The 16,042-nt window shown below is 38.3% G+C and overlaps 1 protein-coding gene across 1 annotated transcript in view; it reads left to right on the top strand.

Annotated features, from left to right (window-relative positions):
• RFC1 (replication factor C subunit 1) overlaps nt 1-16,042 on the top strand; it is a 56,479-nt gene that overhangs the window by 33,547 nt on the left and 6,890 nt on the right. Inside the window, exons 10-21 of the mRNA XM_051964938.1 lie at nt 2,077-2,184; nt 3,886-4,065; nt 4,905-5,009; nt 7,349-7,736; nt 8,993-9,102; nt 10,753-10,867; nt 11,355-11,449; nt 11,876-12,013; nt 12,099-12,194; nt 12,321-12,419; nt 12,861-13,015; nt 13,161-13,278. Of these exons, the coding sequence (XP_051820898.1) occupies nt 2,077-2,184; nt 3,886-4,065; nt 4,905-5,009; nt 7,349-7,736; nt 8,993-9,102; nt 10,753-10,867; nt 11,355-11,449; nt 11,876-12,013; nt 12,099-12,194; nt 12,321-12,419; nt 12,861-13,015; nt 13,161-13,278 (1,707 nt within the window). The remainder of the gene's footprint in view (nt 1-2,076; nt 2,185-3,885; nt 4,066-4,904; nt 5,010-7,348; nt 7,737-8,992; nt 9,103-10,752; nt 10,868-11,354; nt 11,450-11,875; nt 12,014-12,098; nt 12,195-12,320; nt 12,420-12,860; nt 13,016-13,160; nt 13,279-16,042) is intronic.

The raw sequence follows: 16,042 nt of genomic DNA, 5'->3' as shown, positions 1-16,042 counted from the left end.
CCTAAATAAATAACAAGAAAATTTAGGTTTGTAAATCATACTTAAAATATTTCCTAAATTCATTTTCAGTAATGTTACTTTTCATGTGCAAAGCTGAGGTGCCAAAAATATTCTAAAGAAAATCTATTAGGATTAGTATATTATACTGAAATGAACACTGCCCCATGAGTCTGAAATCTTGACTACCATTCTGATTTTGGACAATTCTTCTTTAGCTTCAAGTTTCCTTGTTGGTCATTGAAGGGCTTTCTTTTTGATCTTAGAGGCCTAAGGAATTCTAAGACAATGTAAGTTATATAGTTATTCTATAAATTTCTTATTTTTGTATTTGGGAATCAAATAGTATCTTTGTATCTGTATTTAGATAAAATTAGACAGATAAAAATAATTTTTCATTCCTTCTTACCTCTTAATCATTTAAAATTATAAGAATATTATTTTCAAATTTCCCCATTATAATTTTTAGTTTAAAAACTGAAATGATAGTATTTTTAATCCAAAGTGCTTCTTACTTTAGCAGTTCATGATTTTTCATAAAAATATTTATCTGTTGCAGCCTGGGCTCTGTTCAAGGAAGGCTTAAACTTGTAGTAGAGTCGGTTTATTATTCTTAAGAATTTGAATTGTCTATATTTGACCCTTACTTTTCTGAATGTTTTCATAGTTGCATAGCATTGATTCTTACAGCTTTGGGACCTAGATGTAAAAATAGTGATATAGTTATTTTAGTCTCAAGTTCATCTCTTTTGTAGATTAAATAGTTTATTTATGATTTATATCTCAAATAGATGCATAAAGGATTTGAAGATAAGTAGGAATAAAAACACAAGAGACCTTTTGAGGAGGGAGGTATACGGGATTAAATGGGCATCACCTCTGTTAAGGTTTAAATGTGATTTATGGGACTGGGAACTGAATGAATGATTAGGGCATTTATTCAGGGAAGTATGCCATTTTGAGATGAATAGATGACATGGCTTCAGGAACACTTCTCTTTCCTTTTCCTACTTCCACCTCATTGGAATGATGGCTGTGGTTCTCCTTTCTAACTCAAAAATACTTTATTCTCTAGGTTAAATTTGCACTTTAAGATTGTGTGTGATGTTTCTCTTAAGTTAAAGGTTTGTACAAGTATAATTCAGGGACCAAATACAGGATAAATGTAGATTTATAATTTTGGTCAGCTGTAGAGGTCTTTGCTATTTTTGAGAAAGCTTTTATATTAAAATATCTGAAATAGCCATGTTGCAGCAGATAAGATACTGTGGAAATGGAGTCATCACATATAGATATATTTCTGGCAAACTGAACTACTTCTCATCCCCTGACGAGATTCATGCTCCTACGTCTGAACTTTTATTGTTTTCCCTCATACTTAGCAATCTCCCCCACCCCTAGTTTCTTAATTCTTTTAAGAAAACCTATTTTATACTTATTAGATTTATTGATTGAATTTATCAATGTATTAAATTGAAGGCATTTTCTGAATATTTTTATACACACATACACACATATATTTAAGTTTCAACATAGATTTTTTCTAAGATTTTTGAACTCCATATTTTTCTCCCTCTGTCCCTTTCCTCTACCTTCCTCAAGACAGTAGGGAATCTGATACAGGTTATATACATGTACAGTCATATTAAGCATATTTCCACATTCTGATTCTTTAATGTATAATTCCAAATCTCCTCTTCCCTGAAGCAAGCCTTCTCTGATTCTTTACTTAGGCGTAATCTCTCTCCCAGGTTATACCTGCTCCTTTCTTGGCTTCCATGGCATCCTGTTGTCCTTGTCCTCTTACCTCTGGATATACCTCCTCTGTCTCTTTTTTCTAAGTCCTCTTAATTCCAGATCCTCAAGGTCCCCCAAGGTTCTGTCCCTTAGACCTTCTCTCATTGTTTGTGATGACTATCGCATCTGCGATCATAGTTTCAGCTTCTTTTCAGGTGACCTACTTGTATTCCTGATCTCTTTTTTGAGCTTCTATACTGAACAAATTAAAATATAAACGTGAGCATTTTTTCCTTCTAATTAATTTTTCTTTTTTTTTTTTTTTCTTATTTCATTCCATAGTCTGTAAGTCCTGAAGATACTGAAAAGAAACGTACTAATTACCAGGCTTATCGAAGCTACCTGAATCGAGAAGGGCCCAAAGCTCTAGGCTCTAAGGAGATTCCAAAAGTAAGTAATAGGGTAGTTGTAAATATGTATCTTGTATCTGTGTATTCATTCAATTAAATAGAATAAGAACTTATTAGGTATTTATTATGTGCAAGGTATATGTATCCTAATTAAATCCCTCCATCTTTGTCAGTCTCTCCATTGGAATGAAATATATCTTTTCTCTTTAGAATTTTGTTCTTGAGAAACCTTATCTTGGGCCAGTTTCTCTTGTTTATATTTAGGCTTTGGGATGGTTCTTTTCTCTGATATCCTGAAATTTGGTCTTTCTCCATTTAGGGTTTGAGTCAGACTATATGTTGTCCAGCGTATATTTCCTGTATCTTTTTACTCCTTACTTATAAGATGAAGTGGTTATTCTCTCTCAAGGTTCCAATAATTTTTTAAAAATTATTTTTCAACTAAAATCTTTTTCTATTTCCCTACTGAAGAAGAAAAGAAATACCACTATCCAAAGTGGTGAAACAATTATGTATGCACAGTCGGAACAAGTCTCCCCCTGAGCTATGCCCCCAAAAGCCCCAGACAGTGCACACTCCTAGAGTCTGTCACTCCTGGTCAGAGGGTGGGGCACGTGCTTCTTTCTGCATCCCTCAGAATCCGGATGAGTAGATGTGGATCTCATCGGAATGATTGTGATTGCCTTTTGCTTTGTTGATTTTTTAGTATGCACTTCTGGGAGAACACTGATAAAGGATGTCCCCCACATACTTAAAACAGATGAGTTTTGCCTCCGTAATGGTCTTTTCCCCCAAAATACTGTTGCAGATTTCCTCTGATTCAACTTTTCTTTTTTTTTTTTTAAAGTTGTGGGAGAGATGACATGAGTTTGTTTAATGCAATGAAGTTCTTATTTTGCTTCCTGTGATGTAGCACTGGAAATTCATCTCAGTGTTCAGTCTGCAATGGTATGACAGCTAGAGCCTCTCTCAGATAACAGCAAGTGGGCAGGTCTTTATCACCGCCAAATGACAAAAGCCAGACAAGGTGCTTCATATTATAAAAGAAGAAGAAAAAATAGTGAAACCTCAGCAGTAAAATCATCATACGCTAGAATTTAGCAGACTTTTTGTTTTTTTGAGAACTTATAAAGATTTGGGAGAATTAGATTATACTACAGGGAAAAGTAATGGCCAGGGGTTTGGGCCTAAAACATGAACTTATAAGATAGTTACTTACTTACAAGACAATTGTAAAATTTGTTCTATATAGAAGAAAAGAAGCTTTGTTTATGAAATGTGGATAAGATTGTAGAACTGTCATTTTAAGAGTTATATTGGGCATGGGTATAAGGCTATTTGTTTTTTGAATTTAGCGATTTAGTTGTAAACATTAAATGACAATTTAACTCTTTTAAGGAGCCTGATTTTTTTTTGGCGGGGGGAGGTGTGTGCGGTAACGAGTGGTGGGGGGGGTGATGAAAAGGGGGAAGGTGAGTGAATGTGTGAAATAGATAACCTCACTAGATGTTTTTCACAGGGATGGAGATTTGAATCGCATTGCTGATTTTATACTACCTTTAATTTCTTAGTGTCACTTAATATTAAAAAATAATTTTGTGCTTTTTTGAAGCAAATTTTTGTTGAGCCAATCATTCATGCTAAGGCATCAAATGAGAAAAATAACGTCTTGTCCCTGGTAGGGCTTCGGCGCTTCTTTAGAATGCTAACACGGTTCCCTTTCGCACACTTTGTTTCTCAGGGAGCTGAAAATTGCCTGGAAGGCCTGACGTTTGTAATCACCGGAGTCCTAGAATCCATTGAACGAGATGAAGCCAAGTCTCTAATTGAGCGGTACGGGGGGAAAGTAACTGGAAATGTCAGCAAAAAAACAAGTTACCTTGTAATGGGACGTGACAGCGGGCAGTCCAAAAGCGACAAGGTGTGTGCGTCTGGCGCGGTGGCAAGGGGAGTGGGGCTGTTGGTTGTTGCCGCTTTTTCCCTCGGAGCATCTGGTCCAGCTTCAGAGACGGCTTCCTTCCCATTGTTTTTTAACCTCATCTTGCTTTTTATTTACTTGGTGAAGTTAGATTAGCCTTTTATTTTGAGAATTCTCAAAGAATTAAAAATTTTCTTCTGGGGATAAATGTTTCTCTGTGTGGAACTGTAGGCTCCCATTTTTATTATTTATTTCAAGTCTGACTCTTCAGAGTTAAGTCTGTAAAGTTTAAGTCTTTAATTTGTTCCTATCTGCATCAGCAGGAGTTTCCACAGTGGGAGTCCCCCATACCAAGGGCATGTTAGAGGCCCAGACCAAGACCTCCCCAAAAAGCCGGGGAGGGTGTCAGAGCATGGGAAGGGTCTTTGCCTTGTTTAATCTTCTCTTTGGGGTGTGAATAGGGAGAGTCCCTTAGCAGCTGGCCCTCTGAGTGCTCCTGACAATCAGGGCTTATGCTTGCCAAGCGTGTGATGGCCAGGAGTCCCTTTGATCCTCACTGTGGCCTGGCCTGTGAGGTAGTACAAGTATTGTGAGTCTCATTTGGCAGGAACCCCTTCCTTATAAAGGAGTGCTTCTGTGTTTTATCTCCTTTATGTTGAGACTTTTGCATTTGTGTTTTCCATAGTTAGTTCCCAATGAGTCATCTGCATCTTTGTGTATCTGGATTGCATTAAATAATTTCTGTGTTAGTTTTTAAAATTAAACTCTAGAATGTATTTACAGAAATCAGTGACAAAGATATAAGTTTTTCTATTTGGATTTTTTTTTTTTTAATTTTTAAGGCTTCAGCTTTGGGAACAAAAATTATTGATGAAGATGGCCTATTGGATCTCATTCGAACTCTCCCTGGCAAAAAGTCCAAATATGAAATAGCATTTGAAGCTGAGGTTAGTACGTAGTAACTTTTGTCATTCCTTTTAAAGTTAATGTTTCTCTGTTTTGATGTAGAGGAAGTTGCACAAACCAGTTTGTAACAATTATAATGATATAAGAATAACTCTTTTCACCAGAAAGTAATCCCACCCTATTTCCTATCTAGCCAAAGGGCTTTTGCTTTGGGGTGTGATTTGATAGAATGTCTGGTTATTTTTTCAAGCCTTTGAAGCCAAGTCTGAAAATAAAGGAGGAAACGATGTCTGGTCATCATTTAGCTTTTATTTTCTTGGGTGAACTGCGCCCAGTTTCTTTGGACAGAAGCTTCTTGACTCTTAAATCATAGGATCCCAAATCTGGGCGGGGCCTCGGAGGCTCATTTACAGGACTGGGGATGGAGGTGTGGACGCGGTCAGGGACTTGCCCAGCCTCGATGGGGAGCTCTGGGAGCTGAGCTTCCCTCTGCAGCTTCTTTGTCTGTCTGAGGTTTGTCCCTGTGGGACTGTGAGCTCCTCGAGGATCTGCTCCTAACTCTCCTGCCTGTGTCCCCGGCAGCCACACGGTGGGCTTTCCGCCCCAGACCCTTAACACACCTCTCTGAGGGGCCATCGCCCGGCCACGATCCTGCCCCCGCACCAGAGCTCGCCGCCTGTGGGGATGGGGCTGAGGGGGCCCAGGTCTGCCGAGCACTCACTTAGGTTCAAGTGGAACAGGCTGTGAACAAACAAAGAATAAGGCTGCGAGTTAAATGGTGGCGAAGCCTTATGTTAGTGAGCAGTAGTGGGATAGTTTGTAGCTCCTGAGTCCTGCCCATATGCTCTCCTTTAACTTTCTTTAGCTGAAAATGTTCCAACCATCTTGTTCAGAGCTTGCCCAAATTCCCAGGTCACCACCAAAACAAAACAGGCATTTCAGAGTGTCTGGGATTTGAAGAAGGAAAGAAAAGTTTCTACTTCCTTGCTTTGGCTCATGTTGTTTCCCTCACCTAGCAACGAATCATCCTTTTAATCTGCTATTTGTCCCTTTTGCCCTACAAATAACTAAGAACATATGTATGAGTGTTAGAATTCAAGACTTAATTTCTGTTGTTTTTTTTTCATGAGAGTTTGACAAATGACTTCAGGCCATCATAGTCTCTAATCAGGCATCCTCTATGGCACTTAAATGTCCCCTTCTCACAACTGGGTCCCCTAAAACAGGTGTCCAGTTTAAGATACTTTGTGAGTTGTATCCATTCAAAACTACCTCACAAGCCCCCATCGATGTGTTTCATTTCTCTGATCAGGCAGAAGTACATTAATTCAAAGTAGAAGGAGTTAGTGAAATAGCATGGTAAGAAAAAGTGAAATGGTAAGTCTGATCCTGGAGCATACGCTCATAAAATGTACGTTCACTGGTGGTGAACCTCAGGCGTATGTAAGGCTCCGTGAAGATCAGATACACAAGGAATTCGTGTGGCCAGGGTCCGTTTGGAGGAGCTCCCCGGCTCTGGGGCCACGGAGGGAGCGTGCTTCTTGCCCTGGGCCCCCTGGATGTGTGGTTAGGTCCTGTTGGCCTCGGAGTCCCTGTCGGACATGTTGTCTGCAGGTGCTTCTCTGTTGGCTGTAGGTTCGGTTCTGTTGTGACTTTGGGTCATAGCCTCTTGTGGCCACTGCTCTCTGTTAGACATTTCTGGGACTCATCTTGCCCTGTCCCTAAGTGTAAGCTTGATTGTGCTTGCCTGTGTCTAGAGCCTCCTCCTTATATTAAGTAGTCTATTATAACCAGCAAAAGATGGGCAGGACGCCTCCCTGCTAAGAAAGTCAAAGACCAAAATTAAAAAGTTTTGGTAGCTTTTTAGCTAGAATTCAGTTCTCCCCAAACTTTCACATGCCCATCTCCCTACTACCCTCCTTCCATCTGCCTCATAAAAATACTTGGATTTGTGAGATTGGCTTGTGCCGAAGGGAAAAGTGGTGGTAAGGTGGTCAGGTCCATCTTCTCTGTTAGTAGTCATTTTTAAAGCATAAAGTATTCTCATCTCCCTGATGAAGACTCAAAAAAACTGAAAACAGAACACAACACATTTTTGAGAGTGGATATATATGAATTTGAGATCCTGCTTACTTTTCAGATTATTTAATTTTCTCTAATTTAAAAGAAAACCACATTTGTGTTTTAAAATATGCATGTTGACAGTTTTGTACCATTTGATAAAAGATATTTTTCTAAATGTTTTCACTAGCAACAGAAAACTTCCTGTAAAGATAGTAATGAGCTGGAGACTTAAATTTTACAAGTATAAATTGTAGGATGGCAATTCTACCCGCCTTGTCATACTCCTTCTAGAAATTTTGTCTTTTCCAATTTTAAGGTAAAGAAGGAAAAATCAAAATTGGAGAAAACACCACAAAAAGCTGATCAAGGAAAAAGGAAAACTAGCCCAAATAAGAAGGATTCTGAATCTAAAAAGAACAAATTAAGTCCTAAAAAAGACATTTCCATGAAATCAGAAACCAATGAATTTCGAAAAGGCCTCAACTTCAAGCAGGTGGATGGGAAGAAGGAAGCTGACCTAAGTCCAGAGAAATCTGTTGCTGACCAAAGCAAAGACAAAGCTGAGGGTTTGCTTTGGGTGGATAAATATAAGCCCACCTCTCTTAAGACCATAATTGGACAGCAAGGTGAACAGAGCTGTGCTAACAAACTCTTACGATGGCTCCGCAACTGGCACAAGAACATGTCTGAAGATAAGAAACATGGTATTTATAAAGCTTAATGTGTCTGTGTTGACAGATTCCTCATGTGATTGTAGTTAATGTTTCTCCATCAGCACTCTGGGGATCAGGATTCAGAACTGAAAAGGACCTTAGAGACTGTCTCCTGCAGCCTCTGCCCCTTTTACAGGGAGGGAAACTGAGGACTAGAGCTCTTTGGTAACTTATCTACAGTAAAAAACAGAGCTGGATTCTAACTCAGGCCCTTTGACACTCACTGTATCCCACAAACCTCCTCCCCTGGCCATTCCCTCTGCTGATCTTTGTACTGCGCTGCTAAATTACCCCAGAGCAGGGAAAATCACATTCCTGGAGGATGTCACAGTAGATGTCGTTTCAGACAAGCTTTAAAACGCTATCTGTGCCCATTATTACATTCTTTTTTCTTTTTGCTGAGGCAATTGGGGTTTTAAGTGCCTTGCCCAGGATCAGAAATGTTAAATGTCTGAGGCCGGATTTGAACTTGGGTCCTGACTTCAGAGTTGGGGCTCTAGCTACTGGCTACCTAGCTGCCGCAGTTATTACAATTTTTAAAGGGACTCTGAGAATCCACAGCAGTATGGTATTGACCTGGGAGTGCTAGAAGCTTTAGGTCATAAATGGCAATCTGCTCTTTATCTGTGGGGAAAAACCCACAGACTCAGTCTTTCTGGAGAGATCGTGGGGATCTTGATACCCACTGTAACTTTGTTCTTTACTAGCAGAGCAGCAAGAATTATAATGAATTAATTCCAAGGATGAAAGATGACTTTGTGATAACTGGATGGTCACAAGAATTTGAATCAAGGCATGAGATAATCTTTTATAGTTCCATAATATATGGTTATGTTACATAGTTCCATAGTAATCATGTAGTTAGATTTAGAGATATGTCCTATCTTTTTTCTCATCAATTTGACTTAAATCTTTATTTTGGAAGGTTGGAAAAATTCTCATTATAATGTTGTTATCTGGAGAAGACATAAAAATTTTAAGGCCTCGAAAGAGTTAATTGCCAAACGGTCATTGTACGTTGCAAATTGCTTTCATAATTGTTGTTAATGACCCGTTTTTCTTAGTTTGCTTCTTTTTGTGGGACGGTAGGAAAAAGAACTGATAGTTGTGCCTGGAACAGGAAGGGATTGTCTCTGACCCAGAGTTTCACCATTACCACCTACAAGAACTCCCTGACTTGGGCTCGGTGCTTTGGGGCTTTTGTTTAGATAACTTGACGGTGCTCTGTTCTGTTTTTTTGTTGACAGTTAAAGCTGGTAAGTTTGGGGGCAAAGACGATGGCTCCAGTTTTAAAGCAGCCCTGCTCTCAGGTCCCCCGGGGATTGGCAAGACAACCACGGCTTCCCTGGTGTGTGGGGTAAGTGTCACCCCCAGCTGCTTCCTGCAGCCGTGGAGAGGGCTCCCCCCTCCCCCGGGGCTGCTTTGTCCGCTCCTTATTTCCTTTCCGTGACACTGTTAGCAGTTACACTGGTAGTCGCAGTCCCTGTCACCCCCCGGGGCAAGGAGCCCGGGATTTCCCTGCTGCAGAAATGTGGAGTTCCCACATACCTACAGTTATCCAGGAATAGAAAGTTGGAGAAGCTGGGTTTAGGCCCACTGCCTGATTTCTTTTTTCATCTTAAAAACGCACACCTCCTTTGTTTTTCTATATTGGTTTGACAAAAATAAAACCTCATACCCCAGAATCGTAAAGTATCAGACACTTCTTTCTTTGCCTACTTTCTTTTCTCTTTTTATTTTCAATAATTGAATTGTTAAAGCTGAAAAAATTTATTATTTTAGAGGCTGACAAAGAGGTATCAGTGAGATGCAATAACTTTGCACTCTTTTGAGTGAAGGAAATATATATTTTACTAAACTGAGAAAATAATTTTACTTGTAATGATTGTGCCGCGGTAGTTTATTTAGTAATGTGCCACAGTTCTCTTTTATTGTTCTGAGTCAGTTTCCCTGAATTGGTCTGCTTCAGTTCCTAATTGTTCTGGTCAGTGCTGCAAAACCACTCCTCCCTCCTAATCATGATGATCCAGATAAGGAGAAAGACCTCCTGTCTTAGACATCGTGATCCCAGCCCTTCCCCACTTATCAGAATGCCCCCCTCATCCTGTCTGAACGATAGTCCCCCTCTCAGCGCTCTGACTCCGCCCCTGTCTCGGTCTACCCCGTGTCTGAGCCACGTTGTATATAGTCATTGAGAACTCACATTGTTGGCTGGATTCTCAGAGACCATAGTCTCATTCAGCCCTGGGACCAAACCATGGATCCATTTGGTCCCAGTAAATCTCTCCCTTTTAAATAAGTTATTAAATACTCTCTAACCTCTATCTTGCCTCAGTTTCTCTGGCATTACATTTAAGGCTAGAAATGTTCTTTTGACTGCTGTTAAATAAAATAATTGGCCTTGTGCCTACGAATCCTGAGATTAACATGCTTGATTCTTAATGTTTTATGAGCCAGAGTCATTAAAACTGGTCAGATGTGTTCTTCATATATATATTTTACCATCAAATCTGCTAAAGTTTCAAGGTGCTCTACTGATGTTTAGATTTAAAAATAAACCAAAGTATTATAAGCAGTCTCCTTAGGAAGCATGTATTTAAAAAAGCCAAATTTGTTTTTTAAGACTTAAAAGATTGGTAATTTTATCAGATTTTTATACTCTTTTCATTCAGACACATCGCAACCCTTCCAGGCTTCATTAGACTGAGTTAGTAGTTTGTGATTTAGGGCTTTTCTGAATTTAGGTAGGCCGCTGCCCAAATGAGGAATCGGCCCGTCGCGAGGCCTTTCCGGCTTGACATCGGACAGAGTCAGATCACGTATGACCGGGCTAGAGTGCGCCCTCAGCTAGTTGTATGCTATCAGGTGAAGGGTGGGTGCGAGTTACATGAAGATAATCTGAAACAAAAAGTTTCTCAAACAATCTTTTTTACCCTCTTTTTTCCTGTGTCAAATTTTTGAGTTAGTTTTGTAATTATGGTTATATGGTTTCTTGTATTTTAATTAGGAATTGGGGTACAGTTATGTGGAACTGAATGCAAGTGACACTCGGAATAAAAGCAGTTTGAAAGAAATTGTTGCTGAGTCACTGAATAACACCAGCATCAAAGAGTTCTGTTCAGGTAAGGTCGTTAATGGGCATTGAAAGATTGGATGTCAGGAACTTGGGAGGAGTAGTTAGAGGGAAATACGGGTTCAAGAAAAAATAAGCAATTGCATGAAGCGCACCCATCAGTGTTCAGACAGAAGTAGAACAAAAGACCTCATCTCTGGGGTAACTGAGTCTTTTTTCTTATTTGCTGTTGTGCTTTGCAGGAAGTACATTCTGATTGAGGGATGAAAGCACTGTTTTTTGCAAAACTTAATTTGTAGTTGAAAGAGATCATGGGAGTAGTTCTACAACAAGAACAAAGAGAGAGACATTATAGTAGAAATCGTGATACCCAAACTAAGGGTTAGTTAGACATGGCTTGGGTAGGAGTGTAGAGTTCTTTATGTTCAGTGGAAACCTTGTAGCTTCCATTGCTAATTTGTCATTCTTTAAAAATTTTTCAGTAGCTTGATTTTATTGTCTTTTGAATATTTGTCCAATTTTGCTTGGGGTCTCAGGCTCAGGCACAACTCATTCGGGAGGCACAAAACACGCTCTGATCATGGATGAAGTAGACGGCATGGCAGGCTCTGAAGATCGGGGAGGGATTCAGGTAACGAGCCTCATGAGCTTTCAGGCCATTCCTTTTGAGCCTGTATTTTTCTTTTTTTTCCCTCTCTCCCAAACTCCTGCTAGGGTGCCTGGCCGGGGATCAGGAAGCCTCCTCCTTCTGAGTCTGGCCTCAGACACTTGCTGCTGGGTGCCTCATCTCCTCATCTTCACAGCTGAAGGAAGTGGCAGACTCCTCCAGTGTCTTTGCCAGGAAGACCCCAAATAGGGTCACAGAGAGTAACAGCAATGAAAACAACTGAACAGAACACATTTTTGCTGCTCAGCTCTGAGAGTTACAATGATTAGAGGCTTTTTATTTATATAGAAGAAAATTGTGAATTTGAACAGTGATTTTTTTAATGCAGTAGTGTAAAAACATAGCTTTTTTTTTCTGTGATGATTTTGATGTTGCAAATTTGTTTTTTAGGAACTGATTGGCCTGATCAAACACACAAAGATACCCATTATTTGTATGTGTAATGATCGAAATCATCCAAAAATTCGCTCCTTAGTGCATTATTGCTTTGATCTTCGATTTCAGAGGCCTCGAATTGAACAGATAAAGGTACAAGGATTGTTTCTTCTTCAAGTATTTGATTAAAGATATTTGTTGTTGCATATTTGAGGTTTTTATTATGTATCATTTTCAGGGTGCTATGATGTCTGTTGCTTTTAAGGAGGGTTTAAAAATTCCTCCTCCAGCTATGAATGAAATTATTCTGGGAGCAAATCATGATATTCGACAGGTATGTAAGACTTATATGCTGCAAATTTTATAATCTAACACTGTTGGTGATTTGCTCACTTTTTTATTGCCCTTTTAGGGTGTATTTTACTCTTTGCCAATCACTTGCCTTCTTTGTGGATTTTAGGTTTTGCACAATCTTAGCATGTGGTGTGCAGAAAGTAAAGCCCTAACCTATGACCAAGCTAAAGCTGATTCCAGCAGGGCCAAAAAGGATATCAAACTGGTAAGAGAAACTTCTATTCCTTAGCTGGTGTTTGACTTGCCAGTATTTCTCTGTGCTAATAAATAGAAATAATCAGAGAAATTTAGTAATCATATTTATTTGATAAACTCACTAATCTGTAGAGAGAGAGAAACTAGGAAAACAGTACCAGCTTTAATTGTAAGGAAGAAAATTAGCTATCAAAGAATTGAGAATTACAATACAAATGATTTTTAAGGACTAAGGATTAAATATGCTAAATTACTAAGCAGGTATGAATTTTGAGGTATCCTATTACTTAGGATCTCTTAATAAGTGATTCCTGGGGGAAGGGGAGATTGCCGAATGATCTGTCAGGTGATTTAGATTCTTAATTTTTTTTTTTTTTAGTTTATTTCAGCTCATCATCAATTAAAACTAATTGTTCTGTGATGAAATTGTAACAGTGTTTTTGTGTTACAGGGTCCATTTGATGTTGCCCGGAAAGTATTTGCTGCTGGAGAAGAGACTGCTCATATGACGCTTATGGATAAATCTGATCTTTTCTTTCACGATTACTCCATAGCACCTCTTTTTGTTCAGGAAAACTACTTACATGTAAAACCTGCTGCTGCAGGGTCAGTATTTTAGAATAATGGGAAAGATGGGATTCAGAGTACTGGGAAAGGCACCTGCACAGTGCCTTTTAAGGGCTCATATCCTGTGAAGAGTCTCACTTTTTAGGGGATGCTCCTAGTAATGGAAATTTGTTCTTTCCTGCAGAGGGGATGTGAAAAAACACTTGATGCTTTTGAGCAGAGCAGCAGACAGTATATGTGATGGTGACTTAGTTGATAGACAGATTCGAAATAAACAAAACTGGAGCCTTCTGCCAACACAGGTGGGTATGTTGCTCCCCTCAAAATGCATACATTTACAAAGATAGTAAATTAAAAGGGCCTTAGATGCTTCAAGTAATGAAAGGCCAGATAAGCTTCATGAATCATATGGGGATTTTTGGATCCTATTTATCTAGGCTACAGTTTGCCATAAACTAAAACACAATTTTCACTGATTCCTTAATACTAGATCATTTTCCAAAAGTGCTTTGGACTTCTTTTTTAGGATAGACAAAAGGAAAAGTTAAGAATAGATTTTGATTGTGACTCAGAATATGAGTAAAAGGTTTCATTTTACCCATTACCTTGAAGATATACTTCTGATTAGATTCTCAACTTTTTAGAAACAAAGAACTAAGTCCAGATAATCTTTCCTTGACTTTTTCTGATAGAGCCATAGCTGTAAATGGTCTCTTCCTTTAGGATGTAGTGCTGTTTTGAAGAAAGATTTTGAGAGAATTCCTCTAGCCCTACTACTCCCTTTTGCCATTTAAAATAACTTTTTTTTTTTTTTAAATAATAGCTTTTTATTTTTCAAAACATGCGAAGATAGTTTTCAGCATTCACTCTTGCAAAACTTTTTGTTCCAAGTTCTGCCCTCCCCCTTTTTACTCCCTTCTCTAGACTGCAATTAATCAAGTACAGGTTTAACATGGGCAATTCTTCTAAATTTATTTCCATATAAAATAAAAATTTCATAAAAGATTGTAGTGTATTTAAGTTGATCTCATCACTAGATGGTCACTCAGTGATGATTTTTGTTTTTGACTTTCCTTGGGACATAGGGTTCCTGTTCTAAATGTTCACAGGTCTAATCATACTTCCCTGCTTTATTATTTAGGAAGTTGCTAATTCTTATATATAAACTTCAGAAGAAAAAAAACAAACCCTTTCCTAAAAAATGACCGTCTCGTGAAAATGTATACAGGTTTGAATCAGTGGTGGGAATATACACATGAACAGTTTTTTAAAGTGTGAAGTTGAAGCATTCTTGTTGATTATTTTACTTAAAGTAAGCGATTGACAACCTTTTAGGAATGAAATACTTAGTTGAGAACTCTTGGATAATTGTGTTACTAAGATCTGGAATAAAAAGGTCTCACAAGATCATATTCCTCAAGCACACATGCAAACTGTGAGAAATTTTGTTATTATATATATTGTTCTGCTGTGCCTAGTTAATAACCACCTCTTTTAAAATGAAAGTACTTTTAGAAGGGATCTTAGGGTCCTGATTGAGACCTTAGAAGACATTGCATTGCGATTTACATTGCTCAAAGGAGGAAAGAAGACACAGAATGAGATTTGGACATGTAATTACATTTCACTGAAAAGGGAAAAGTTAGAAGGGGGCATAAGAAGGGAGAGGGTTGATTTAGGGAGGAATTAGTCTTAACCATAACAGATTAAAGGGTGTTCAGAAACTTTATATATTCTTTCACTGTGGTGAACAATTAGAAACTGAGGAGATGCCCATCTTTTGGGGGAATGGCTGAACAAGTGAGGGTATTTGAATTTGATGGATTATAACTATTTTAAGAATATATGAAGGGGATGGTTTCATAGAAAACTGGGAAGACTTGTACTAATTTAAAGGAAGTATAATGACCATTTATATAATAATAAAAATATTGTTAAAAGCAAAAGGCAAATCTCTGACTTAAGAATTCTGATTAACACAAAGATAAACTGCAACTCTAGAGAATAAATAATCAAATATGCTACCCTCCTATTGATAAGAGATGAAAAACTCAAGAGTGAAGAGCAAGATATGGACAGTGCAGCAATCTTATCCTTGACTCTCTATGTTTGTGATGGGGATTTTGTTTTCTTTCTCAATTTGGGGTGAGTAAGGAGGGATAAGGGAAATCTTTGCTTACTAAAACAAAACAGAAGAAAATATACACTTTTATATAGCTGTAAAACAATTCTTGATCTGAGATAGTAATTTTAAAAACGTAATTCTAGGTATATAACATTTAAAAGTATAAAATAAATGGAGATCAAATTAAAAGATAAATTGTAGAGGGGAGAATATATCAAATATTACACGAAAAACCAAGAAAATCCATTTCTGCCCAAATATGGAGCAAACCAACACTCGTGTGTGTCAGGAGCCATAGCCAAAGATGAGGGCTACAAGGACTGAAAACTGTTCTAAGGACTGCAAACTACAAGTGAGAAATGAAAAATATTCCAAAGCTCTGGTAATAAAAGGGGTCATATTAAGACAGTTTTGTCATTTCTTGATATGCCTTCAAAACTGATAAAAAAGGAAACCATCGGTATTTCATCTTTTTTCAGTTTTGAAATTTACAAACTTTAAATGAACATCTTGTGTACATGTGATGAAACAGAAAAAGATACTTGTACACAGCACAACTTCTAATATGTGTAACTTGAATTTCTTTTTGAGTAAAAAAAAAAAAAAATTCAACATGGTATTTCTTCCTCTTCCCCCTTCCAAAAAAGACATTGCCTTCCTTTTGCAGATAGGGAAACTAAATCCTTGTTTGAGGTAGGAGTTGGCAGAGTTCATCCTGTACTCCAAATAATAATGCTCTTTCTGCTGTGAGATGCTGCCTTTTGGTTAAATCTAGGAGTTATTTCCACTTAACGTGAATTACTTGGATCCTCCGGATATCTTCCTTTTAGCTACGTTTGGTTGCTTTAGTGGTGGGCAGAGCCGGGTTGGTCTCCTGGGTGCCTGAGGTTGCAGGGGAGAGGACAGCCAGAGGCAGCGGGGTGCCAGTGAGAAGTCTTGTG

Source organism: Antechinus flavipes, chromosome 6 (genome assembly GCF_016432865.1).
Source record: "Antechinus flavipes isolate AdamAnt ecotype Samford, QLD, Australia chromosome 6, AdamAnt_v2, whole genome shotgun sequence".
Taxonomy (NCBI): Eukaryota; Metazoa; Chordata; class Mammalia; order Dasyuromorphia; family Dasyuridae; genus Antechinus; species Antechinus flavipes.
The sequence above is the reverse complement of the archived record's forward strand: the minus strand, read 5'-3'. Positions and strand labels throughout refer to the sequence as shown.